This window comes from Macrotis lagotis, chromosome 7 (assembly GCF_037893015.1).
Source record: "Macrotis lagotis isolate mMagLag1 chromosome 7, bilby.v1.9.chrom.fasta, whole genome shotgun sequence".
Classification (NCBI taxonomy): domain Eukaryota; kingdom Metazoa; phylum Chordata; class Mammalia; order Peramelemorphia; family Peramelidae; genus Macrotis; species Macrotis lagotis.
This window is the reverse complement of record NC_133664.1, coordinates 37136005-37162843: the sequence shown is the minus strand read 5'-3', so window position 1 is coordinate 37162843 and position 26839 is coordinate 37136005. Positions and strand designations below refer to the sequence as shown.

The following is a 26839-nucleotide window of genomic DNA, read 5'->3' as shown; positions in this document are numbered from 1 at the left end:
AGTCATGATCAGGAAAAGAGCCTTGACATCATTTTCAAAGAATTACTACAGGAAAATTGCCCTGATATTCTAGAAGCAGAGAGCAAAATAGAAATGGAGAGAATCCGTCGGTCCCCCCGGGAAAGAGATCCCAAAAAACCAACCTCTAGGAATATTATAGCCAAGTTCCAGAACTCCCAAGTCAAAGAGATAATATTACAAGCAGCCAGAAGGACACAGTTCAAACATCGTGGAGCTGCAGTCAGGATCACACAGGACTTAGCAGCAACTATATTGGAAGCTCGTAGGGCTTGGAATACAATATACCGGAAGGCAAAAGAGCTTAGAATGCAGCCAAGAATGAACTACCCAGCAAGGCTGAATGTCCTCTTCCAGGGAAAAAGATGGACTTTCAATGAACCAGGGGAATGTCAAATGTTCCTTTTGGAATGGCCAGAGCTGAACAGAAGGTTTGATCTTCAGATACAGGACTCAGGTGAAGCATGGAGATTGGAGGAGAAGGGGAAAATATGAGGGACTTAATGATGATGAACTGCATGTATTCCTGCATAGAAAAAATGACACTGATAATACTCATATGAACCTTCTCAGTTAATAGAGCAGGTACAGAGAGCTTTTATAGTTGAAGCACAGGAGAAAGCTGAATTCGAAGATAAAATATAGTGTAAAAATGGAGTCAATAGAAAAAAAGGGAAATGGAATGGGAGAAAGAAAAAGGAGAGGAGGAATAGTCCAAAATATTTCACATAAGATTTTTTTTATTACAATGAGCTATTGCAATGATATGGAAGCGGGGAGGCAAGGAGGACTGAGGGAACCTTTGCTCTCATCAGAGATGGCTAAGAGAGGAAACAGCAAATATACTCAATGGGGTATAGACATCTGGAGTAAGAAGGAGGGGGGAGCAGGGGGAAGGGGTGGGGATGTGAATAAAGGAGGAGAGGATGGACCATGGGGGGAGAGTGGCCAGATATAACACATTTTCTTTCTTACTTCTTGCAAGGGGCTGGGATTGGAAGGCCTGCCCAGGACCACAGGGCCAGGTAGATTCTGGGCCTAAGGGGTGGTATGGGGGCTCTGGGCCTCTTGGCCCCAGGACCAGGGATCTGTCTGCTGCGCCACTCAGCGACCCTACAGCAGAGTCAGAGTGAAAGGAGAGAGAAAGGAGAGAGAAAATAGAGTACATGGTAGTGGAGAAATACAAAAGGAGGGAATTGCGATCAGCAATCGCAACAGTGGAAAAATATGGAAGCAACTTTTGTGATGGATTTATCATACAGAATGTGAACCAACCGTGACAGAGTTGTTGGTGTTGGAACAAAGACTGAAGCACATTTTTTGTTATTATTATTTGGGGGAGGGTGCAGGGCAAGTGGGGCTGGGTGGCCTGCCTGGGGCCACATAGCAGGGTGATCTTTGGGTGTCTGGGGCCAGACTTGGACTCAGGTGCTCCTGGCTCAAGGGCCAATGCTCTGTCTGCCACCCAGCCACCCCTACTATTTTTACTATTTTATTTTAGGTCTTTTTTTTCCTTCTTTTTGGTTTTTGCTGGGCAGTGGGGAATGGGGAGCTTGCATGTCACACGGCTGGGTTGACTGTTGAGTTTACGAGGCTGGATATGGGCTCGGGTACTCGTGGCTCCAGGGCTGGTGCTTCGTCCATTGCGCCACCTGGCCATACCTACAATTATTACTATTATTTTTTTTTAATTTTAATTTTTTCTTTCCCCTTTACTTTTTTCTCCCAAGCAAGTCTATCTATATTCATGGGGGAAGAGGGGTATTTTGTTTACTTGTAAACAAGAATATTTTATTAATGTAAAAAAAAAACATTTGTACAAAATGAGAATAAAAAAATAAATAAAATAAAAAAATATAAACCATAAAAAAAGTGGTTTATTTTCACCAGCTTTGTATTTCATACAGCTAGCTAGTTTTAGGCAAAATTTTAATATAAAAATGGAGAGCAAATAATAAGGGCATGTAACAGAAAGATGAAAATAGTGATGAAGGAGTTACAGGAGCTGGGGAATGTAGAAAATGATTAGGAGAAGAGAGATAGAAACAAGGAGAGAGAAAGGAAAGGGAGAAAGCTAGGGGCTGGGGGATCTGTGATCATAAGCAAGTGGTACAGAGGATCAAAGGCCAATACTTAGAGTTTGTGCTTCTGATTTCACAGCAATGATACTAATTTATCAAACTTGGATGTTCATGAAAAGTTTATATCTTCTTATTCCTCTTCCAGTCTAACACTCCAGATTGATTCCTTGCTAACTTTCTCAGTAACGGGCCCTTCCTCTCACTACCGTAAATTTTGGTCCTCCTTGGTCTTGTTGCAACAAAGTACTACCAAAAAAGTCAGCTTCATGTCACATGTTCATATATTTTTGACAGCTGCCAACTTTGACAACTGACCTCTTCAGACTGCCTTCAGTACTATGGAGGAATTCTTTTATTCAATTTTTTCTACCTCTATCGATCATACTTTTTGCAGAAATTAACTTTCTCTTTCCTTAAATGCCCCCGCTTCAGCCCCCTTATGTCTCTTCTCTGAGCAGATGACCTCAGCATCTACTTCACTAAGATTAGTTTCTCAAACCTGCTTTTTTTTATTTCAAAGATATATGTCAAGAAAAAAATATACAAATATCTGCCCCCTACACCTCTATGCTCTCCTCTTTATCAGTGATCACAGGAGAAGTAAGCTCAAAACTTGGTGCAATTCTTAAGTAACACAGGATCCCATTAAGTTAACATAATAACTTTCATGGAACAGAAACAGGATGATGTTGATGATGGAGAGACAAGAGCTGGGGTGTGTAGAATATGATTAGAAGAGAAATAGAAACAAGGAGAGAGAAGGGGAGAGATAGCTAGGGACCAGGGACTCTACAACCTAACTGCTGGATAAATTCATTTCAGTCAATGCTAACCTGGGTATTGGTCACTCTTTGTTTCTTGGGACATCAATGCAGTACTGGCTGCCAAACGTAGACGGACTCTGAAACGCCAGGAAGCCAAGGTGCCCTCCTGACCTTCACAAGGTTGGTGGCTCCATTCCCTCATCTAGATCAGAACAGAATAAATGCAGAAGCTAAGGAATGAGGTCTGCTACTGAGACATGTGACCTCAGAGGTTGAGATGGCCCCGAGATCTTTCCCCTTACAAGCTCATCAAACACAGTGAGAGAAATTCAACCAAAAGGATTGATTAAAAAGGTTCCTTTTTTCTCTCTGTGTCCATGTCCATCTAATGAAATGTGTGCTTCTGTTCTCCATTGTACCTCTAACCAAGGACTATCAAACTGGAACCACTTTACTCTCTAAGCAGCATGAGCTAAGGGCCTCTGGAAAAGCATTGGAGTAAAAGAGAGCATTTTAGTTTGTTAAGAATGTGAGATTAGGCCAGAAAGGTTGCTTGGAGATAGATGTGGGAGGAGTTTGATTGCCATTTAATCCTGGAGGCATAAGGCAACCATGGAAGATTTTCAAGGTGGGGCCGGTGGTGATATGGAATCACAAGACAGATCTATGAGATGAATTTTGACTGCCCAGTATTACAGAGAGGTTGTCTGCTTCTTGGCAATAACCACTGGCAACCTGATATTCAGAGCATGTCTCTGGACTGATGTGCTTCAACAAGAAGAGTGAATGGTCCAAAGGCTGGGGCAGGGGGAGATATGGAAAGGATTTGAGCTAGGTGAGACAAAAATCTCATAAAAGCAGTCCTCCTCCCTCCTCTTCAGGAAATTTTGCTGGCAGGGAAATGACAGAGACAGATAGGCATAATACAGAATGTAGTGAGTCAGCCCAGCAAAGGTTGTGTAGGAAGCCTGAAGCTTGGGGCCCTAACAGTCTGAGCACCGATTGTAGTTTCCCCACATGGTGTGTGGTTTCTTTATGGTAGTTATTTACCCACACAAGCATGAATCTGATTTGTTTTCTAAAAAGAAGGCTTGACAATCTAAATTTGGTAATTGTTAACACTCCAAACTAGTCATTAACCATCTGTCCACCCCCCTGGTACTTCCCCTGCAGTTGTTACTAGATTCAGTATTGTTTCTGTTCCTAAATTTGTGAGGAGTAACACTATGGGGTTCCTGCCAGTCTGCCAACATTTTTGGAGGGCCTGTTGTGTGAAGGTACTACTGAGCTGTTTTGAGGGAGTGGAGAAGAGTGCTGGCCCCCAAAAAGACTGTCCATAGTCTACCTAGGCAATAAACACATACACTTCAATTAAAAACGTATAGTTATTTAAGGTGGTCTGCTAAGCTCTTCTCCCCAAAGTACAAGAGCTGAGGAAAACAGTCATGGGGTGGGGAGGGGGACAGCTAGGTGGCGCAGTGGACAGAGCACCGGCCCTGGAGTCAGGAGGACCTGAGTTCAAATCTGTCCTCAGACACTTAATAAGTTCCTAGCTGTGTGGCCTTGGGCAAGCCACTTAACCCCAATTGCCTTGCAAAAACCTAAAAAAAAAAGTCACTGAAATAGCTAGTATGACAGGGGAATCTATAAGGTCTAACTGTTAAGGTATTAAGGTGCCGTAGGAATTCCTCCAAATGAAACTCAATAATTCTTAATCTTTCATGGCAAATTTCCCTTGTGTAAATCTAAGGGAAAAAGCTAAAAGCACCCCCATCAAAGGGTCTTTGCTCCTTACTGCCCGAAGCAGTCCTAGTAACTTGACCAGAGGCAGGTCTACGAGGGAAGACACAAGTCCATATTCTCTACTGTTCGGTGTGGACCTTGTGTAACTGCTTCTCACTTTTGTTTCAACCAGTTAGAAAGACCCCCCCCAATTATAACTTTACAGGAAGTATCCACCTCAGTCCAATGACTCACTCCATAGCGTCCAGAATCATAAGATTTACCACATCCCCTTAATTTAAGAGGAGGCCATTGCAAATCCATGATCTTTATCCCTCTTGACCAACTATGGTACCCAAAGATCCCATGGGGGAGAGGGGCAACAGATATCCTCCTCTTCCACCCCTCTGTTACTATCCTGGAAATCACGGGAAGAAGCATCCTTCATTACATCAGGTGTACATGCTTCCCTGATCTACTTAAGATGGGCACATTCCTGATTTTATGGTGTTTTCTTACTATCCTGAATTGGTGCATTTGGGGGTGTCTTAAGGACCCTCCAGCTTTAGAGCTGATCCTCTGCAGAGTACAAAATGACTTGCCCTCGGCTGCATCCTACTTTCCATTTATATCTATTTGTTTATCTGGTGTTATGACCATTAACATCAAGGCAAAGACCAAGGGTGTTCATCACCACCTTCCCAAAGGACATACAGCACCCAGTCCAAATGAAAAAGGGATTTCTTATAAAATCTTCCAGGTTCTCCCATCATTCTGAATCAAGTCCTAAAACTCTGCAATATCCTCAACTAGATTTGTAATAATTCAATAAATCCAGCCTGACTTTCTTCATAGGAAAAAGCAGCAATAATGCTGACTGCTTTGACCAGCAATTCCAAACTCTCTGGTCTCAGGACAAAATTGATTTGCTTTCCTAAATTTGTTGTTCTGCACAAATTCTGGAATTTCTCCAGTGTTCTCTATGGTAACAACTGTGCTTTACTCTGGTGTTCAACAAAAACTGATTAACATTTTGCATGAATTGAGAGTATTTTAAACTGCTTTTCTTTTAAAAATCCCTTTTTAATATACTTTTACCAAGAAATAATTTTCAAAATTATTTCCTAGTCAAATATGTAATTATGAGCAATTTACTTTGTAGGAAATAGTGATGAATTTTCAGTTACAAAAAACCCCCCAAACAAAAAACCCTCTAATTACTCACACCTGCAGATGCTGTCAGTGAGAGCCATAAAACTGGCAGCCTAGAGAAGCTGGAAAATTCAATTACCTGCCTAAACAAGGAATCACACCCCAAATCAGGTTCAGCTTGGTGTTTTTCTCCATGTGCAATTACTGTCCATCCATGTTCTCTAAATGAAGGTCCTCAGGTGTGGGAGCACATGCATACCAAGCAGACGGCTCTCTTTCCTTTGGGATAGGCAACAATAACTGTCAATTCCTGTCAAACATCTTAGGTTTGTCCTTGTGGGGAAGCAAAGGTTCTGTAATGAATTAGTAGACAACCACTGGAAGAACTTTGATGAAACAAGCATTTCATCTTAGTTTTGGAACTGGCAGTGACCTGAGAGGTTGCCGAGTTCCATCCCCTCATTTTAAAGATAATGAAATCTAAGCCCAGAGTGAATAAAAATAAGGTCCTATGTCATATGATACTGCTGGGGCAGGTCCTTCATTGGATTTAAAAATCCAGAAAAAAAATCATGGTTTAGAAATTGAAAAAAAGATGTGATAAAATATAACTATTAAACAGCAAGAAATGAATATGAAGAATTCAGAGAAAGACTGGAAGACTAAGGAGAATAATCTTAGCTGTTTAAAAGTGGAAAGATTCCCTTGTAACTTGTGCAATTGTCCCTTGCAAACAGTTTTTCTGTTCTCCCCTCAGCAGTACTCCCCAGAGAGAAAGGTAGCTGCCTCCTTTATCAAAGTTCTCATGTTGTTTATTCTTGCCTCCCACTTTTTCCTTTTTGTATGAGATGGCTCAATAGAAAAGACATTCTAAAAAGGCATCCATAAAGCTTGGTTTTAGAGTCAATGAAAACAATTCAAGATGTTTTGCATTTAGACACACTCACTTTTATTGAACAACACTGTCGTGGTATAATGCTGGGAGTTAAGACAGCCACAACAACTGCTTTACAGGTTAAGTCATAGTGAGAAAAGCATTGGTATCATGTCACCATACATATTGGGGGGCCTGATGTAGCAATGGCCTAATGGAGGCTATCCAATGGAGATAAGTCATCAGTAGGTCTCACACTACATAACATTTTAAATTCACTCTGATTATCTTGAGTATTGATGAAAAGGTTCAACTCTAAAAAGAAAAATGATACATAAGAGACACATTAAGCACTCTGATTCCATTCAAAAGAACATTCTAACAATTAGATCCCATTTAATAGTCATGATGGAAATTCAAGTAGCAAAACAAAACTCAAGTCCAAACTCTCTCCCAGTAAAGATTTGCCACTGCTTTACAAACTAGAGTTGACTTGGGCAATGCCCAGAGCCACACAATCAATGTCAAGAGTTTTTTGGTATACCTTTAAGGTCTACATAAATGTCACCTATTACTGAGACTACCAATCCAATCTAATTTTTTTAACAAAAAATACAGCAAACTAAGCTCAGTGGCAAAAGCAATGTTTGCTGAAGATTAGAGAAGACAGACTACTCTTCTGAGCAGGGACATGGAGGACAGGAGGATAACAAAAACCCAGGATTTTATAAGGTGGCCAAAGAAATTTAGACTAATGAGTAAATCTCCTTACAGAATATGCTCCTCAGTCTGACACTGATGCTCATGTGTCTAGGGTATACCTACATGGGCACTGGGACAAGTGTCATCATGTTCATCTAGCATTTTCAATTAAATATATTAAAAAATTAAGGATTTTTTTAAAATTTAATTTCTCAACCAAACTACTTTCAAAAAATAAGCTGAATTTGCCATGAAAGAGAATATGAATATTTGAGTTCAATTTGGTTCAGGTCAGCAAATTATCATTCATTCTAAATTTGTAGTCACAGAATCATGTTACAAACTGGAAGGAAGTTTAACCCATCTGTCACACTGCTAATCAGTAACAAAGCTACAACTAAAATCCATGTCTTAGTCGGATGGTATACTGTACCACATTGCCTCCACAAATCCGTTTAGAAATCACAATCCCAAGACCTCAAGTTCCCCATTTCCTTGGACAGAGCATATAAATGGGCAGAGAGGGCCCATACTCTGAACTTGTTTTGAAGATTTAAAATTTCTAAGTCTACTTATGTTTATCTTTACGAAGATACTCATACTAACACAGGTACAGAATAATAAAACACATCAGTGACACTATTAAGAAAGTGGTGAAGAAAATCCTTTGCAAACAATTATTATACAATACGAGTTATTATTATTATTACTACAATCCCTGTGAAATAAATTCCAAAGTTTTAAATCACTGAACTTTTACTGTGATGTTGTGACACTCTCAAACCATGGTGGAACCCAAAGTCACTTAGAAATGACAACATTGAGCCTCTCCAAAATTCAGACACTGGATGCCATGCAACCTCTGCTATGTCCACCAGACTCTTGAGACTATGTTGTTGGGCCCATTAAACCATGCCTGCTGGGATTTATTTCACAGTATTTAGTTTTTGGTTTTTATGACATTTATTATGATATCTATAAAGATGTTTAAGAATTGGGCCACCCTTCCTCTGGAGAATGTAGATGAATTGATTTTACCTGCCACAGAATATATATGCATACACACATTTACACATAGCTATAAGCCACCCTCCCACCCCCAATAGGATCTTTGTGTTTTAGCAATCACTTTTACCCTCCCCTACAGAACATATAGTTGCACAAATTTCCCTTGTGTAAACCTAAGGGAAAAAGCTGCAAGTACATCCCCACTGGAGGGTCTTTGCTCCTCACTGTCCAAAGTAGTCCTAGCAACTGACCAGAGGCAGGTCCTCCAGCAAAGACACAAGCCTGTGCTTTCAACTCTTCTGTATGGACCTGTATCATTGCTTCTCTCTCAGTTTTTGTTTTTATCTCTAAAACCAGTCACAAAGTCTCTCCAATTCTAACTTTGCAGCCCAACTGACCCCAAAGCATCTAGAATCATGAGTAACATCTACCACATCCCCTTTGTTAAGGGGAAACCACTGCAATCCTGTGATCCTCATCCCTCTTGACCAACTAAAGTACTCAAAGATTTCATAGGAAAGAAGCAGAAGCAAAAGACAACATGTCCCCCAACTATCCCATGAATCATGGGAAGGAGGAGGAAGCTTCCTTAACTTATGCTGGAGACGGGTCATTTTTCTGCACAAAAAAAGGGAAAGTTAAAAAACCATCTTTGGAGCTGCCACATCACCATGCCAATCTGGACCCCAAACTGGCTGACTGCAGCTGCCTCACCCTGTCCCTGGCCTCCTCGGGCCCCGGCCAGCTTCTATCCACCTCCTCTGAGCACTCCTCACTTACGAATTCCTGCAGGTCACACTAAGAGCCCTCATGCCACTGCGTGCAGGGAGGGGTCTTGGCAGGCCAGCACCAGGGAGCAGAGCTGCAAATGCAATAAACAGCAAAGCTACTGTAAGGGAGTCCAAAATAGAAATGAGTAGGGAAGCATTTCTCATTATTTGACAACTGGAAACTGGTTACAGATCAAAAACACAACCCTGAACTTGTGACTTTTTCCTTTTCCCCCCATGGTTCAGACCCTCAGACAAACTCAACGGTCCTGCCCAATGTTCTGGACAGGGTCCCTTCATGACAACATAATTTATCACAAATTTTGTTCCCAGTTTCTCTTCTTGCAGGATTCAAGGGCTCAAGCAGCTTCTTTCTCTTCTTCCTTTATCTTTGCTACAAATTTCACATCAGAGATGCCTGATGCTGATAGAGTAACAGCAGAGGTAGCCAACATTTACATAAACATCAATAACATCTGGACAATCCATTTCTCTTTGTAGCTCATTCTAGTCCAAGTCAGTGTGGATGCTCCTTTTGTTTTGTCCAGACCATCGCTGGTGTTCAAGGCAGGCTTGGCTTTTGTATGAGACTGTGTCCCGTGCAGCAAGGGGTCTCCTCACTGCCATCATATGCCATTTCTAAAACATTCTGTGCAACCAAAGGCTTCAGATACTCAACTTTTAGTTCACCGTCCCTACAGACTTCACACAAACCTCGTAGGACAGAAAAGGAACGTGCACATGTTTTAATTCAAATATGGGTAGGCACAGCACATCTAACAGAACGAAAATATCTACTTTGGCAAGCCCCCTTTTTTTCTAATTGCAGAAGTCAATACCAAAATAACTTTTTAGTCATCAATGCATGTTTGCTAACTTAGTATTCACAGGGAAGATGATTCACGCCTTTCATGAGCTGCGGATTCTCCAATTTCCCCACAAACGGCTCTAATTTCTCACTACTATCATCACTCCTGCAAAGACTGTCCGCATGTCTTTTTTTCCTCTCTCCATAGTGAGTTTCCTCTTTTAGGACTACTAGGATCTGGCTTGGTAGTCTATCACCTAAAAGGTGCCTGCCTGGATCGTGCCCTCACTAGTGAGATGATGGGCCTCATTTACATTTAAAAGATGATCTTCAGCAATGGGTATGGTTAATGGAGATGCTTCACCTTTTTTACATGCAGTGGACACAATGTTGTCATGGTACCAAAATACACAAAGCCACCCTCTTTGGGGCAATGATACTGGCTTTGACTTTTAGAAAATGATCAGACAGAGGGACACCACTGGCTCTGGTTTGGAATAATCCACTGGTTCACTACTTGACTCAACAGGATTAGCGCCTTTCATTTTTTTCCCTTTGGTTACGACTTTGTTCTTATCATCCAGCCCTAACGCCTGCCTTTTTATGCTCCTCTTAGTTTTGAGGAAGCAGGACATGAGAACTCCCAGGTCTCTAGCAATTTCGCACTGGGTTTTGTTTCTAGTATCTAAGACACAGAAGACTTTAATCTTCTGAGGATAGAGGTCACTGATTTTCCTCTTCATATCCATGGCTTCTACTTAATGAAATGAGGATATGGCAAAAGAAAAGAAGACAATACCCACACCTAGCTAGCAGTGTTATGAGATTCAGCTACCGACAAGGTTTCTACTGTTGAAGACAATTAAATGCGCATCAGTCACTACTACTGATTCTGGAGGTAGATGATCCTTTTGAAAGAACAAATATCAAAGAAATGATTAGACTATAAGGTCATACACTAATCTGAAATTCTTCCTCTGAATTCTGGAAAATGAAAAGATTTGACCGAAATTAAGACAAGTTCAACAATTTAAAAAAATGTCGGTTTCTCCCCTGTCAATTTGGTTCTTTATTTTCAACCGGCAATTGCTGTAAAGAAGCTGTGCTTGGCCACACGCTGCAAGCAAGCAACAAGGAAAAGACAAACAGCCTCTTGTCATTCACAAGTTTTCAGGTTCACATATAATATCCACCTGGGCACGTCCTTTGATTATCTGGGATAAATTAGGTTTTCAAGGCTTTCTTCAGCATTTAACTAATTCTTTGCTGGTCGAAGGTACAGGGACTGTTTCCCCACACATAAATTGATCCTAAGAGAGAAAGACAACAGCATTAACCGTAAGGATTTAAATCACTTTCTGTCCAATAACATGAAAGTTATATTTTTCAATACTACCGTCAGGTTAATTTAAAAAAGTCTTTATTCCCCGATCCCTTGGCAGCACCCACTGAGATCCACATCCATGTTCAAGAAGTCATCAATCGTCAGACTTCAATGCATGGTTCCTTTTAAAAACGTTATTTTTTAAAAAGAGAGGCAAGAGAAAGGCAGCCGTGTGCGTGTCTTGCTTGGCGGGGCCCCTGGGCAGAGGCTCGTGGGTCTTGTGTCTGCGCCATCCCCCGGCTTGGCACCGGGAGGCAGCTGCCTGTTGGGCGGCTTTAACAGGTGCCCGCGCCCGCCCCCGGGGCCGCCCCGTCCCCCCGGCCGCTCCCCGGCAGCGGCCCGGCCCGGGGGCCCCACATCTGGCTGCGTCACTGCAGCCTGCGGCCGGCCCGGCGGGCCCCGCGCCCCCCGCCCCCGCCCCGCGCCCCCCGCCCCCCGGCCCGCAGCACTCACGCGGTCGTAGATCACCCGGAGCAGCAGCGAGCAGCTGGGGCAGGCCGCCACCTCCTCCCCGCTCCGCAGCTCTTCCTAGGGCACAAGCACAGCAACTTGCGGCTCCCGCCTAGAGGCGCCAAACCGCCCACCCCGCACTGCGTCAAAGCCCGCCGCGCCAAAGCCCGCCGCGCCGGCGCGCATGCGCGCCCACAAGCCCGTCGCCATGGCAGCCGCCGGCGCCCCCCCCCCCCCCCCCCCCCCCCCGCTCCCGGAACCGCCCCTGGGCTCCCGCCGGCAGACACACTGACACAGGCACGCGCGCACACACGCGCACACACAGGCACACAGAAACACGCAGTCACACACGCGCACACGCAGGCACACAGAAACACGCAGTCACACACAGTCACACACGCACACACAGAGAAACACAATCACACACGCGCACGCATAGAAACACGCAGTCACACAGTCACACACGCGCACACACAGAAACACGCAGTCACACAGTCGCACACACAGAAACAGTCACACACAGAAACACGCAGTTACACACGCGTACGCACAGAAACATGCAGTCACACAGAAACACGCAGTCACACATGCGTACGCACAGAAACACGCAGTCACACACAAACACGCAGTCACACACGCGCACACAGAAACACGCAGTCACACAGTCACACACGCACACACGCACACACAGTCACATACGCGCACGCACAGAAACACAGTCACACACAGAAACACGCATTTACACACGCGTACGCACAGAAACACGCAGTCACACACACAAACACACAGTCACACGGGCACTCACGGACACTCCATACAACTGGGGGGCCCGGGAGGCCCAGAGGCGGCTATGCCCTGCAGCCTGGGCAGCCCCGGGGGCAGGAGCCGCCAGCACACCCATGAGGTGACGTCACCGTGCCCGTGGCCTGGCTTAACCACCACAGACCCCCAGGTGCCAGGAGGGCCCGGGGGCACACCGGCACCACCCGCCGGGCTCTACCGCTGGGCCGGCTCTCCGAGGCCACACGAGGATTCCCCGTCCTCGGGACAGCTCTTTGCTCACTGGCACCTGCTCGCCAGAGACCTCTGGTTCTGACCAGCCGTGCCCACATTGTAGGACATGGATTCCACCCCCCAGGCACATTCAGCTTACCAGCCCGCCTTACCATGAAGCCCACAACTACACAGGACTCCACCTGACTTCTGATGGCACCAATTGTGATTCCTAGAAACTACGCCTCACAGTGAACCCCAAGATGATGGACCTGGAGGCCTTGCAGGGCACTGCGCCCACTCCACTCACCCCCCCATTTTACAGATGAGGAAACTGGAGCGCAAAGAGTGAGTGTCTAATGGGAGCTTTAACCCAGGCCTTCCTGACTCCACATCCAGGCCCATTATGCCAGGCTGCTGTTCTGAGCACATTAGGATTCGGGGGCTTGCCACATCACACTGACCTCACAATCCACTAAAATCCTCGGATCTGTAAAAAACACCTGCCACCATGGCTCCTCCCTTCCAAGATGCACCTCATTTCACTGTAACAGGGAACATCTTTCTGTGCAGAGATTTTATCCCTCTTGATTTGCATCTTCTACAGTCCCAATTTTGAATCCAAACAGTCTGACAAGAGCCCACCACCCTGAAACTGCGCCAATACTTTCCATAACATCTGGTCTTTAAGGTTTCTGCAACCTTAATATGGATCAAAGGATATCACTTTGCTCCTTAGGATTCTGCAGCTCCAAGTTCAGTCCTCAGAGCAGTGTAAGGAAACCAATGGTGAGCTATAACATATCCCTGCACAGACATTCATACAAAGCCATCTCAATAAATAGGGCCTTGTTAGGTTCATTGTGTTTTAGAAGTTTATTGTCCCTGCTATGGGGAACCCAAGTCAGGACTGCATAATTAGCCCCATCAACACCTCCATGAAGCCTCTGATTCCTCATTTGAGAAAACAGCTCCTGGTACTCCTGAAAGATAACTGGCAGCTTTCCTAAATAAGGGTCTCTGGCTTTTTGCTTCTATTCCTAAATCTAGCTCCAACAAGTGCTCTCTTTTTTTAAATTCTATTTTCATCCATTTGTACACATACAGATCCAAGTGACAAAGTCTCCCTCCGCCCCCCCCCCTTCCCACCCCAATGAGTGCTCTTCTTAACCCACAAACTCTGCAGATACCGTGCCCATCCACCAGGACCCAATGGTTCATGTCATCATTGGTGCATCCTGAGTCAATGAGGAAACATTCACCATCCACACACTAACTCTCAAGTAGATAATATGCTCCAAGATCCCAAATACAGACCTAGAAGCGTTGTGCTAAAGCATCTCCCCTCCCCACCAAAGGAAACAGCATCCTCAGCACACACTAAAGATGGAACTTTTCTTATCTATATCAAAATGGAAAACTGAGAAACCATTTTTTGCAGTTGTCCCATTAGCCCCACCTGGCTTGGCTATCATTTCATCATCTCATTCTAAAACCACATATGGAGATCTGGAGGAATAAAAGTCCAAAGTCCAAGTCTTGGGTGGACATGCTCCTTTTTCTTCTGAGAGCAGACCATTTGGAGAGCCATGGAAGGCAAAAGAAATTTAAAAGGGCTGGAAGAACTGGTTAAGCCTCCTCTTTCTAAGAACTCTGGTTGACGCCCCAGGAGCCCTGATAAATCTCAGCAGAGAGAGGTCCTAATTTAACCAACTAGTACCAGCAAGGGTGGGATGGGGTGGAGAGGGTACAGCAAAAGAGCAAGTCCTACGTTGATGCCATGAATTGTTTTCTCTATCTTGACTTTTGTTTTTTTTTTACATTTTTGTCTTTAATTCAAACTTGGTTTTGAATGTCATCCTTAAACATGGGGAATCAGTCTTTTAAGGGGGGGGATATTCTCCCCAAATATCTGAGGGATTTGACATATAACACAAGTAAACTTTGTGGTTCTTTTGAAATAATTGAAAAAAAGACTACCTTAGCTAACTTCATCCAAAAAAATAAAAGAGAAAAACCAAACTGTCAACATAAAAATGAAAAAAAAAATCAGAAATTATTTTGCTCAACTATAACTCAATAATGGCTAGTATTTATATAGTATTTACAAATATCTCATTTGATCTTCACAACAATCCTAGCAAGTTGGGATAATATTTATACCTATTTTACAGAAGAATCTGAGATTTTTTTTTAAGTGACTTGCCCAGAATGACACAGCTAGTATGTACCTGAGGCAGAATTTGAACTCGGATGTTCCTGACTCCATGTCCAGAGTTTTATTCACTGCATCTCTTAGCTGCCGACAAAACTGATAAATAGAATGGTTGTCTACACAAATATAAAATACCTAGACTCACATAACAAGAAACAGAGAATGCAAATAAGAAATGCCATGGCATTCTTCCAGATCTCTAGCCTCCCTCCTCAATGAGGCTCACTAAATTCATCTCTGCCAGCCAATTACCATTCCGGGAGCTGCTGCCTCCAGCCCTCCACGGTCCCTTCCTTCTTTTCCTCAATGAATTCAGAGCCTGACTCACACAGTCTTTCTCTCCTACTCAACTCCTGTTTTCATACTAGAGGAGATCAACATACATATTAACACTCCTTTGGAAAACACTCCAATCTCACAGTTGCTCAGCTTGCTCATTTCACAGGCCCTACTCCTCCACTTCACCTCAGCCCCCTCGATACACCCCGATTCTGCCCACCTCCCTTACAAGTGCACCACTTCCATATCTACAAACTGAAATTCCTTTATCTAACTGATCACAATCTGTAGTCATTCCACCTCACAACCCCAAACCCTATTCTTCAACACTATGATCCCTGATACCTTGCCCCCCCCCCCCCCCCCCCCCCCCCCCCGTTCTTTCTCAGGCCACTGGACTTGGAATCAGGAAAGCTCATCTTCATCTGCTGAAATTCAGTCACAGATACTTAGCAGCCTTGTGGCCCTGGGCAAGTCACTTCATCCTATATGCCTCAGCTTTCTCATCTATAAAATGAGCTGAAGGAGAAAATGGCAAAACTTTCTAGTATGTTTGCCAAGAAAACCCCCTGCGGAGTCACAGAAACTTTGACAACTGAAACTACTACCCTAACTCTACTACTCCCTCTTAGACTTACTTTATCTTCAAAGGAAAAATGATTGCATAATGAATGCCTTTTCCTAACTTTAGATTTATCATGGTTTAAAAGAAATCCTGGAATTCTGAATAATGTTTCTAAAACTGAGTTTTGAAAGATGACATGAAAAATCAGTCACAACTACAATGTAGAGCAGGGGCGGGATTTTCCAGAACTGTCAGGTAATTCCCTATCATCACTCACCCCACCTTGAAAATCTTCAATAGCTGTCCACTGCCTTCAGGATCACACGGCAGTCTTCCCCAATCTATCTCCAGCCAACCTTTCTGGCCTAATCCCCTTTTCTTAAAACTTACACATACTCTTGGATTTCAGACAAACATGAAGAGTAATGAAAGACCTATTTCAGGGGAGGCAAAGATGGGGTTTGGGGGGGGAAAGAATCACTGCAATTTTACTTTCATTGGAAATACCCCAAGGAAGGGATAATAAACATGCTCAGTTGGGTACAGAAATCTATCTAGGAAGAGAGGAGGATAAGAAAAGGGGGAGACAGGATGGACAGGCAGGAAGGTAGATGGGGGAGGTAGTCGGAAGCAAAACACTGGAGGGGAGGGATAGGTTGGAGGTGAAGAAATACAGAAGCAGAGAAAGAGAAGTATAAATGGGGGGAAAAGGATGGAGGGAAATACACTAGTAACTATAAATGTGAATGTTAAGTGGGATGAACTCACCCATAAAACAGCCAAGGATGGCAGAGTGAATTAAAAATCAGAATCTGATAATATTATTGTTGATAAGGCACTCACTTGAAACAGACACACACAAAGTAAAGGTAATTGGCTGAAGCAGACTCTATTATGTGAAATATAATGAAGTTTAAAAAAAAATCAGGGATACAATCTTAGACAAAGCAAAAGCAAAAATAACTCCAATAAAGAGATTAAAAGGGTACCACAGACAATGAAATAACATCAATATTAAGCACACATACACCAAACAGTATAGCATCCAAATTTTTAAAGCTAAATGAGTTATAGGAGGAAAAATAAGCAGGAAAACTATACAAATAGAGGGACTTCAACTTTGCCTTCTCTGAACTAGATAAATCTAACTAAAAAATCAACAAGAATTAGAAACATTAGATATGACAGACCTTTGGAGACAACTGAATGAGAACAGAAACCCTTTTCTCAGCAGTTTGGCACTTAGCCCAAAACTGACTATGTATTTAGGGCATAAAAACCTCATTATCAAATACAGAAAGGCAGAAATACCAAATGATTACTTTTAGATCATAGTGCAGTTAAAAATTACATTCAAGGGTCATGGACAGATGAAGTAAAATTACTTAAGAACCAAATCATCTAAAACTAAAGAATGAGTGGGTCAAAGAACAAATCATTAATTTCACAAAAAGAATGACAACAATGAGACATCACATCAAAATTTATAAGATCCAACCAAAGTCATACATTAGGGGAAAATTTTTATCTCTAAACATCAATAAAATAAAGAAAGAACATATCAATGGATTACACAAGCAATTTAAAAAACCAGAAAAAGAACAAATTAAAAATCCCCAATTATATATCAAATTGGAATTCCTGAAAAATCAAAGAATTAATAATATAACTGAAAGAAAACTACTGAATTAATAAACAAAACTAGAAGCTAACTTAAATAAAAAAATAAAATAGATAAATCATTGATGAATTTGATTTTAAAAAAGAAAACCAAATTATATCAAAATTGGAAAGGATAAATTTACCACCAATGAAGATAAAATCAAATATCAGGAGTTATTTTGCCCAATTATATGCAATAATGGACAATCTAAGTAAAATGGGTTCATATCTATTAACATATAAATTGCCTAGAAGAGGAAATAGAAAATTTAAATAATCCCATCAATGAACTCCCTAAGGTCAGATGAATTCACAAATGAATTCTATGAACATTTAAAAAACAATTCCAATAATATACAAAGAATTTGGAAAAATGGGTTAAATATTTCCATTAAATCCCTTCTACGGTACAAATAAGATGGTGCTATCTTAAACCAGAAAAGAGTGGAAATAGAAAAAGAAAACTACAGAACAATTTTCTTAATGAATATTGATGCAAAAATTTTAAATAAAATACTAGCAAGAAGATTACAGCAGTATATCACCAAGATCTTACATTACAAACAAGCGGGATTTATACCAGGAATTCAGGACTGGTTCAATATAAGGAAAACTATCAGCATAACGGACTATATCAATAATAAACCCACAAAAATCATGATTATCTCAATAGATGCAGAAAAAGCTTTTGATAAAACAGAAAACACCTATTCCTATTAAAAAATACTAACTTGCATAGGAATAAATAGAGCTTTCCTAAAATGATAAATAGTATTTATCTAAAACCACCATCAAGTAGTATCTGTGATGAGGAGAAAACTAGAAGTTTTCCCAATAAGATCCAAAGTTAAGTAAGAATGCCAATTGTCATCCCTATTATTCAATATTGTACTTGGAATGCTAGTTATAACAATAAAAAAAAAGAAATGGAAGGAATTAGAATAGGCAATGAAGAAAAAAAATATCATTTTTTGCAGATGATATGATGGCACACAGAAAATACTGGAGAATCAACTAAAACTAGTTGAAATAATTAACAACTTTAGCAGTTACGGGATTATAAAATAAACCCACATAATTAACAATATTTCTATATATTACCAACAAAGTCAAGCAGCAAAAGATAGAAAGAGAAATTGCATTTAAAAAATCTGTAGACAATACTTGGGAGTCCACCTTGCCAAGACAAACCCAGAAACTAAACTATATGAACTCTGTTACAAAACACTTTTCACACCAACTCCAATCTAAACAACTGGACAAATATCAACCACACATGGGTAAGACTGAGTCACTATAATAAAAAAATGACAATTCTACCTAAATTAATTTACTTATTCAAAGTCATACAAATCAGATTTCCAAAAAATTTATTTTATAGAACTAGGAAAAACAACAAAATTCATCTGGAAAAAAACAAAAGGTCAAGAATATTGAGAGAGTTAATGTCAAGGGAAGCCAAGAAATGTGGTTTAACTGTACCAGTTCTCAAAACTGTATTATAAAGTGGCAAACAGCAAAACTATCAGGTACTAGATAAGAAATAGTGATGGATCAGTGCAACAGATTTGGTAACAAGAACCAGAAGAATAACTGACAATTTAGTAACTGACAAATCCAAAGACCCTAAGCTTTTGGGACAAAAACTCACTTTTTTGACAAAAACTGCCAGGAAAACCTGGAAACCAGTACAACAAAAACTAGATATGCCATATCCTATATCAAAATATGGTCAAAATGGGTTTAGACATAAAGGGTTATAGCAAAAGTCAATTAGGAGAACAAGAGATAGGTTACCTGTCAGAACTATGGAGAAGAGAAGAATTTATGACCCAACAAGAGATATAGAGCATCACAAGTTATAAAATATTAATTTTGATTATAATAAACTTAAAAGTTTTGCAAAAACAAAACCAATGCAGCCAAGATTAGAAGAAAGCAAAACCAATTTTTGTAGCAAGTATCTCTGGTAAAGGCCTTGTGTGGGATAAAAGATCCACTTTAAAAAAATAGAGACACACACACCTCTGAGAAAAAGAAAAAAAAAGTTTATTTTGGCTTTTCTCAAGAAAAGGGCACACTCCAAGTCTCCCAAAGGTAGTGAAGATCAAGGAGTTGCCCCGAATTGACAGTCAAGCAAGATTATATGCCCTAACGTGATCCGCCGCGCCCCCCCCATCTCCTCTCTTGGTCGACTCATTGGTTAGTCTTCAGAGTTACATTCTACTTGCGAAAATCTACCCCAGCAACAAAGAAAAGAATGAAGGGTTTTCATAAAATATTACTTCACCATCCAGACGGTGAGAATAGCCTTCAGGATTATAATATCTTTTTGAAGTAATGTGACTTGTCTTGGAACACAAGGTCTAGGAACAGTCTACTATCCTCCCAGTTCCTTATTTTAAATCAGATGGAGAAATTTTCAGATAAAGAAATCAAATTATCTACAGTTACATAAAAAAATGCTCTAAATTTACACTATTAGAGAAATGCACAACTGAGGTATTGTGTCACACCTCTCGTCAGAAAAAGAAAATGATAAATGTTGGAAAGCATGTAGAAAAATTGGGACACTGATCCAATCATTCTGGGGGCCAATTTCAAACTATGTCCAAAGGGAAATCAAATTGTACAGACCCTTTGATTCAGCAACACCACTACTAGATCTGTATAACAAAGTAATACAAAAAAAAAAAGAGAAAAAGTCCTAGTTGAAAAAAAAAATTATAGCAGTTCTTTTTGTGTTGACTAAGACTCGGACATTAACTGAGGAATGGTTGAACAAGTTGTGCTATGCAATTGTAATGAAATACTACTGTTTTTATAAAAAATGATGAACAAGATGCTCTCAAAAAAACATGACTTACGTAAACTGATATAAAGTAAGAAGAACCAGGAGAACACAGTAAACAATAACAGCAATACTACACGATAATAAACTATGAATTCCTTAGCTCTTTTTAGCAAAACGATGAATGATCTAAGACAATTCCAAAGGACTCAGGATGAAAAATGATATCATCCCAGAGAAAAAACTGATGGAGTCTGAATGCACATTGAAAAACAGTATTTTTCACTTTCTTTATTCTTTTCATGGTTCTTTTTCCTTCTGGTCTCTGTCTTCTTCCAATAATAACTAATATGGAAAATGTTTTGCATGATAGCACATATATAACCTACCAAAAACTGCTTGCCATCTCAAGGAAGGAGGAGATGAAGAAGGGAGAAAACTTGGAACTCAAATTTTTTTAAAATGATTTAAAAACTTGTCTTTACATATAATTAGGAAAAACATTTAAAAAAAGAGAGAATTCCACCTGTAGAATTAGGTACCTCCATTTCCTTTCTTCTCATTCTTAAAAAAAATGTTAACAATATCTTTTGTTTTTACATTATCATGATTTCCTTAGTAACACTGCTCTGCTATCCCAGAGTGCAATCACATATAATAAATAGTATTTGAGAAAGATCAATATCAGGAAACTAGAAACATAACAGATCATATTAAAGATAAAAATCACATAATATCAACTTAATCAGAAAGACTTGTGACAAATACAACACCTATTTTTGTTAACTCTGTGTGTTTGTGTGTGTGTGTATGGGCCTTTCTATAGAAATAGATATAGAATACATATTTATATTTTTAATTTTTTTTACAAAAGTAAATGGACCTTTCTTCAACAGGGTAAATACTATCTATCTAAAACCAAAAGTCCACATTGTATATATATGCATATATAAATTTTGAAATGCTATAAGTTATTCTCAATAAGACTGAATTTCAAGCTATTATGTCCAACATTACCACTAGGTAGCACCATGAATTTGAGGGCTACACTTGGAGGAAGACTGAATCTAGTCTTAGATATTCAGTGGCTGTTTGACCATAAACAAGTTACCTATAGTTGCTGCCTAATTTGTAAAAACAAGCATTTGGAGATGAGCCTCCAAATTTACAATCCATGAGAGGATTAACAGTGCAAAGAAAAAAAATAGAATTTTCACTTTTTAAAGATGATGTGATTGTTGAGATTTCAAATAAAACTGAAAAGATATTTTCAGCAGGGTTATTAACAGGATTTCTGAAACAAACCCACACAAATCACCAGACTTTCTACAAAATACTAACGTGCAGTAAGAAGAGAAAGTAAAATCCATTAAAATAACTTCAAAATGTATAAAATATTGGGCATCCATCAACAAGACATCAGAATTATAGCAATATAACTATAAAATTGTCTTTATTGAAAAAAAAATTAGACCTGTGGGGACAACTTCGTCATCACCAAGGCAAGGCCCACACTTATGGTGCATGCCCAGGATACTACAAAGCAGCAATCATCAAAACTATTTGGTACTGGTCAAAACCTATAAAAATTCATTAGTGGAACAGGGATGTCCACAAGATTCAGAAGCAAATGGACATAACAGCATAGTTTTCAATAAGCCAGGAATACCAACTCTTTTCTAGACTAAGTATATATCATTAATCAGGAAATCTGGAAAGGAGTCTGTCTTGAAAAAATTCAATTTAGACAACCACTGTACTCCACGGATCACAATAACCTCCTAGATAAATGGATATATAAACTAGACATAAAAAGTCATATACTATTAGAAAATTAGGAACAAGGTAGCCATAAGAAGGCAAGCACTACTGGTAGAACTTTAAATTGATCCAAACCACTGTGGAAAACAATTTGGAGCAATATTGTAAATAACTTTGAACACAATGCTACCATTGATTAACAAAGAAAAAGAACCTATACATCCCTGAATATTTTTAGCAAGCTATTTTGTTGTAGTAAAGAACTAAAAAAAGAAAGTGAACATCCATCAACTGGGGAATGGCTTCCCAGGATGAGGATAATGGAATATTGTTGCTCTAACTTCCTAATTCCTCAAGTCTCAATTCCCACGAACTGCACTTTCTACACCAGGACTCAGCTCTTTGAAGATGTTCATTTCTTTGATCTAGCCAACACTTTAATCTTCCAGGTCTACAAACTCTGAAGTTGTTCATCTGATCATAATCTTTTATCACTTCCTCTTTCCCTATCATCTTAAAGTGTGGTCTGACTTTTGGTCCTCCTTGCAGTCCAGGCCACCCCTGCACTGATTCTCTCCTTTCCCTATTTCTCTATCTCTCACCCAACAACTTTACACTGTCCTCTACTCTCTTCTATTACTGATCGTGCTTTGTCAAACTCCAAGCTCAGATCACTTCCGGAAAAGCTTGGAGACACTGGCAAAAGCTCCTCTTCACCTGACAACCCTCAAACATCTTCCCTCACCACCTCCTTCTTCACTCAGTCTCAGATGAAGACACAGACCTTGTTAAGGCCAACCATCTATATACACTTGGAATCCCACTGCTGTGTTTTTTCAGAAGATTGCTTCTATCACACCCACTTTCCTGATCTCTCCCTATCTACTAGTTCCTTCCCTGCTGCCTATTTCCAGGTTTCTCTCATCCTTTAAAAATCCTGACTTGATCTACCACTCTTGCCTAGCTTTTATCCTGTATCTCTCTCTCCCCCTTTCTCCTGGAGAAAGTCATCGATATCTGATGCCTCCACTTCCTCTCCTGTCACTGATAATCTGGCTCCCAAACTCATCATTCAATCCAAACAGCCCTCTCTAATATTACCAATGATGTCTTAATTGCCCAATTTCATGGCCTGTCAGTCTTGAACTCTCTGCTGTCTTTGGTAATGTTGACCATACTCTTCTCTCTTCTCCCCCCACCCCCCCATGACATTGCTTTCTCCTGATTCTCCTCCAGGCTGTCTGACCACTTCTCAGTCTTCTTTGCTAGAGACTCATCCAGGGCCTATTCACTAACCATTGGATGTCTTCCACAACTCAGACCTGGGCTCTTGCCTTTCTCTCTTCTTTCATTTGATAATTTCATCAGCTCCCATAAATTCAAGGATCATCTCTATGAAGATGATTCTATAGATCTGGCTCACATCTCTCTCCTCAGCTCTGGTCTTGCATCCCCAAATACCCATCAAACAATTTACAAGTGGATTTCAGTTGGTGTCTCCAATCTGAGGCCTCCAAAACAGAACTCATCTTTAACCCCAAAGTACTTTATTACTCTGAGGTCACAACCACCTTCCAAGTGACCCAGGCTGGCAAATATAATGCAACCCTAGATTCCTGATTCTCACTGAACCTGCATCTAATCTGTTGCCTAGTTTAATGGTTTCTACCTTCACAACAATTCTACTTAGTTATCCAATCTTTCTGCTCACTTAGCCACCATCTCACCACCTCTTGCCTGGACTTCTAATTGGTCCCACTATCTCAGTTCTCTTCCCACTCCCATCTATTCACCATTCAGCTGCCAAAGTGATTTTCACTCCCACCCCAATAAACTACAATGACTCCCTATCACCTCCAGGATGAAATATAAAATATTATTTGGCCTTTAAAGGCCTTTCTCCCTGATTCCACTATACCTTTCCCAATTTCTTATGTCTATCTACACATTCCACAAAACCCACAACCTGCTTTCTAGCCCAACACATACCACACTCCATATATTATCTCAATATCTTTGCATGGACTGTCTGTCTCCCATGTTCTGTGCTCTCCTCTTTTCTCCCCTATCTCCTGGCTGCCCTCAACAATCAGCTCAAATCTTTCCTCCTGCCTTTCCTGCCTCCTGTGCCCCATTGCTTGAACGTTCCTTAGGAAATTCTCTCCCACTCACATACTAAAGCATTTCTAAAGCAATTTCATGTTTGCAAAAGGTACTTTACAAATTTTATCCCACTTGATTCAAACCTTTTAAGGTAGGAACTTTTATTATCAATTTTACAGATGAGGAAACTGAAGCTGAGAGGTTATGCAACTTGCTTAGTGTTACACAGCTAGCAAGTGCCTACACATAGACTTGTTCCATGTTGTCTCCCCCATTAGAACCTGGGCTCCCTCAGGGCAAGGGTTATGTTCTTATTTCTCTGTATATCCATTATTTACAGAAATGTCAACATGTGTTTGTGGGTTAGAAGTGACTTTTCTATTAGACTGTAAAAACTGACTGAAAGGTTGGATTCAAAGATGCCCAGAAAGAACTGGAGGAACCTGTGGTGAATGCCAGAGCCAACAATTTATACAACGACTACAAAATGTAAAGAAAACATTTTCCAAAGATTTAAGAACTCTGATCAATATGATGACTGGACATGATTCCACAAGACTCAAATTACAAAGCATGCTTCAATGTCTCGGCAGAACTGATGGGCTAGAGGTGCAGAATGAGAGCTCCCTTTCCAATACTGCCCAAAGTATAAATCGATGTTATACTCTAATATTTTTATTTCTTACACAGGAGTTTTGGGGTTTGGGGGGTTGGATAATGTGAAATTAGGAAAAAAGCATTTATCAAGTTCTTATTAATTGTTAGGCTCTATCCCAAAGCAAGCAAGATACACAAAAGTGGAAAGCCAAGCCATATTGGGGATGCACTAACTTGTGACAAGTTCCAAGGACAGTGAGCAAGCAAAACAGAGCAACTCATGGACCTGTCCTTTACAGAAGCAATGGTAAAAAATGGTTCCCAGAGCTAGAAAGGGGGAGGGAAGCTCAGCATTTTAGAAAACAATTAGAATTAATGAGCATGGTTGGATCTGGGGCCATCCAGGTATTCTTTAAAAGGAGCTGAGGATTCTAAGACACAGAGGTGAAGAGGAAGAATTTTTCAAGAAGTGGGAAGGGGGGGCAGTCTGTGGAAGAGGCAAGGAGGTGGTGACACAAAGGTATTACTGGATTAGAGAGGCTGTGAAGGGAGAATAAGGATTCTAGAGAATAAAGAGAAGGAAGAGGGGGGTAGTAAAAGAAGAAGAATAAAGAAAAGCACACAAAGGAGGTGGAAGATTCAAATACAAAATCCAAAGGAGAGGGGGAAGCGCTGTATACACAAACACAAGCTCATAGATACTTCAAGTTCTGAATAATAGATTCAGCTTCTTTTCCTGTTCTTTATAAATAAGTGAAAAGTTTAGGTTCACAGGAGTTTGTCACACAAGATAAAAAGAAAATCTGAAAACCAACCACAAGAATGTAACTTGGAGAAGGGAGGACACTAACTGAAGAGGGGGGGAAGGAACGTGCTCACTTCATTGAGAAAACCCTGAAAATATTCGTAGATTAAATGATCAATAAAAAAAACTTAGGGGTTCTCCAGTTGCAAAGAGATTTTTGAAAAAGCACACCACAAAAGACAGCCCTTGCGTCAATCTGCCGATAGGTGAATGTGGGGAGACTATCATCACGTGTAAATACATTTTATTTTATGGCAAAAGAAAAATAAAATTTCCATTCAGAAAACCACGATCGGTACAAACAGATTTGCAAATGGGTGACTGTTACAAAATGCAGGTTTTGTTCGGGCGAAGGGGCAGAGGGCAAGAGGCTGGGCTGGCCCGGGCACCACTGGCAGCGCCTCGGGGAGTCCCTGGAATCCTCGCTGGAGGTCAAGGGAGGGCCGTGCCTTCTGCCCCCCGACTCAGCCTTCTGCAGACCCCCCGCTTCATTAGAGGTAGGAGGTGGAGGGGGCGTCAGACCTCCCCCCCACCGCCTCCCATTTAACAGCCCGGGGTCTGAGGGGCAGCCGGGGATTAGCAAGATTCGCACCCAGGCCCCCGGGCACGGCCTTACCTTGGTGATGACGAAGTTGTCCCCACAGGGGCAGGGGTAGAAATACGTCTCCGTCTCCTCCTCGTACTCGAAGTCTTCGATCTCCACCTCGTCGTGAAACACCGACATGGTGGGCGCCGCCACCAGCCCGCTCAGGCCGGCGGCCGGGCCACCCTCTCCCGCCGCCCGCTCCGGCGACCTGGATTTCCGGCACGGAGCCCGAGGCGCACGCGCAGACGCGCTCCCGACCGACGGCCAATGGGCGCGGCGAGATTACCGGAAACGAGTAGAGGCATCGGAGCGTGGGTCACCATGGAAACCGCTTGGCGTGGAGAAGGAAGCACGCGGTCGGAAGTCCCGCCCCCATTCCGGGGAAGCGAGCCGTAGGATTTCGGATCCCGTAGCGCCCGCCCTGCGCCGCGCACGTGCCGGGGGGACTTCCGCCGGCTTTTCCTCTTCAGCTCCGGCCGGACGGAAGCCAGGGGCGAGGAGTCGCCCTCAAACGTAAGTCGAAGGGCGCGGGGGGGGCGGGGCGCCCCGCGGCCAGGTGGAGGTCGGTGACCTGGGTCTTCTCGGCGCCCCGGCGCTCCCACCCCGCCCCCTCCTCCTGTAGTTCTCCCGGGCACCCGCAAGCTGGGGGGGCGCGGCCCTCCCCGTCTGACCTTTAACCCGGATGTGCCGGAGCCCCGCTCCTGCCTGACAGCTCTTCCGTCCTCCTGCGGCCTGGGGAGTGGGAGGGG

The 26839-nt window shown here is 41.7% G+C and overlaps 2 protein-coding genes across 3 annotated transcripts in view; one reads left to right on the top strand and one right to left on the bottom strand.

The window, feature by feature from the left end:
- Positions 1-1912: 1912 nt before the first annotated feature.
- On the bottom strand, positions 1913-26828 carry DPH3 (diphthamide biosynthesis 3). Of its 2 annotated transcripts, XR_012470469.1 has the most exons (4): positions 26121-26821; positions 11737-11811; positions 11093-11209; positions 1913-6926 (listed from the first exon to the last, which is right to left on the bottom strand). XR_012470469.1 is itself a non-coding variant. In XM_074195759.1 (3 exons), exons 1-3 carry the CDS (start codon positions 26226-26228, stop codon positions 11144-11146), a joined length of 249 nt encoding a protein of 82 aa, XP_074051860.1. In that variant the 5' UTR covers positions 26229-26828; the 3' UTR covers positions 7105-11143. The 2 variants fall into 2 exon arrangements, 1 of the variants encoding a protein (XP_074051860.1); XM_074195759.1 differs by lacking the exon at positions 1913-6926 and having other exon boundaries at positions 7105-11209; positions 26121-26828.
- The window catches only part of OXNAD1 (oxidoreductase NAD binding domain containing 1), a 49679-nt gene continuing 49326 nt past the window's right edge, over positions 26487-26839 (top strand). Inside the window, exon 1 of the mRNA XM_074195756.1 lies at positions 26487-26603. The gene's annotated coding sequence lies outside the window, so the exon portion shown is untranslated. The remainder of the gene's footprint in view (positions 26604-26839) is intronic.

What these genes read in the sequence shown, in the direction of transcription:
- DPH3 (XM_074195759.1), bottom strand. Translation starts at nt 26,228, where the DNA reads ATGTCGGTGTTTCACGACGAGGTGGAGATCGAAGACTTCGAGTACGAG. An exon ending in ACAACTTCGTCATCACCAAG is followed by an intron (nt 11,812 to 26,120) that starts GTAAGGCCGTGC and finishes CTTGTGCCCTAG; the next exon opens with GAAGAGCTGCGGAGCGGGGA. An exon ending in TCCGGGTGATCTACGACCGC is followed by an intron (nt 11,210 to 11,736) that starts GTGAGTGCTGCG and finishes TTTCTCTCTTAG; the next exon opens with GATCAATTTATGTGTGGGGA.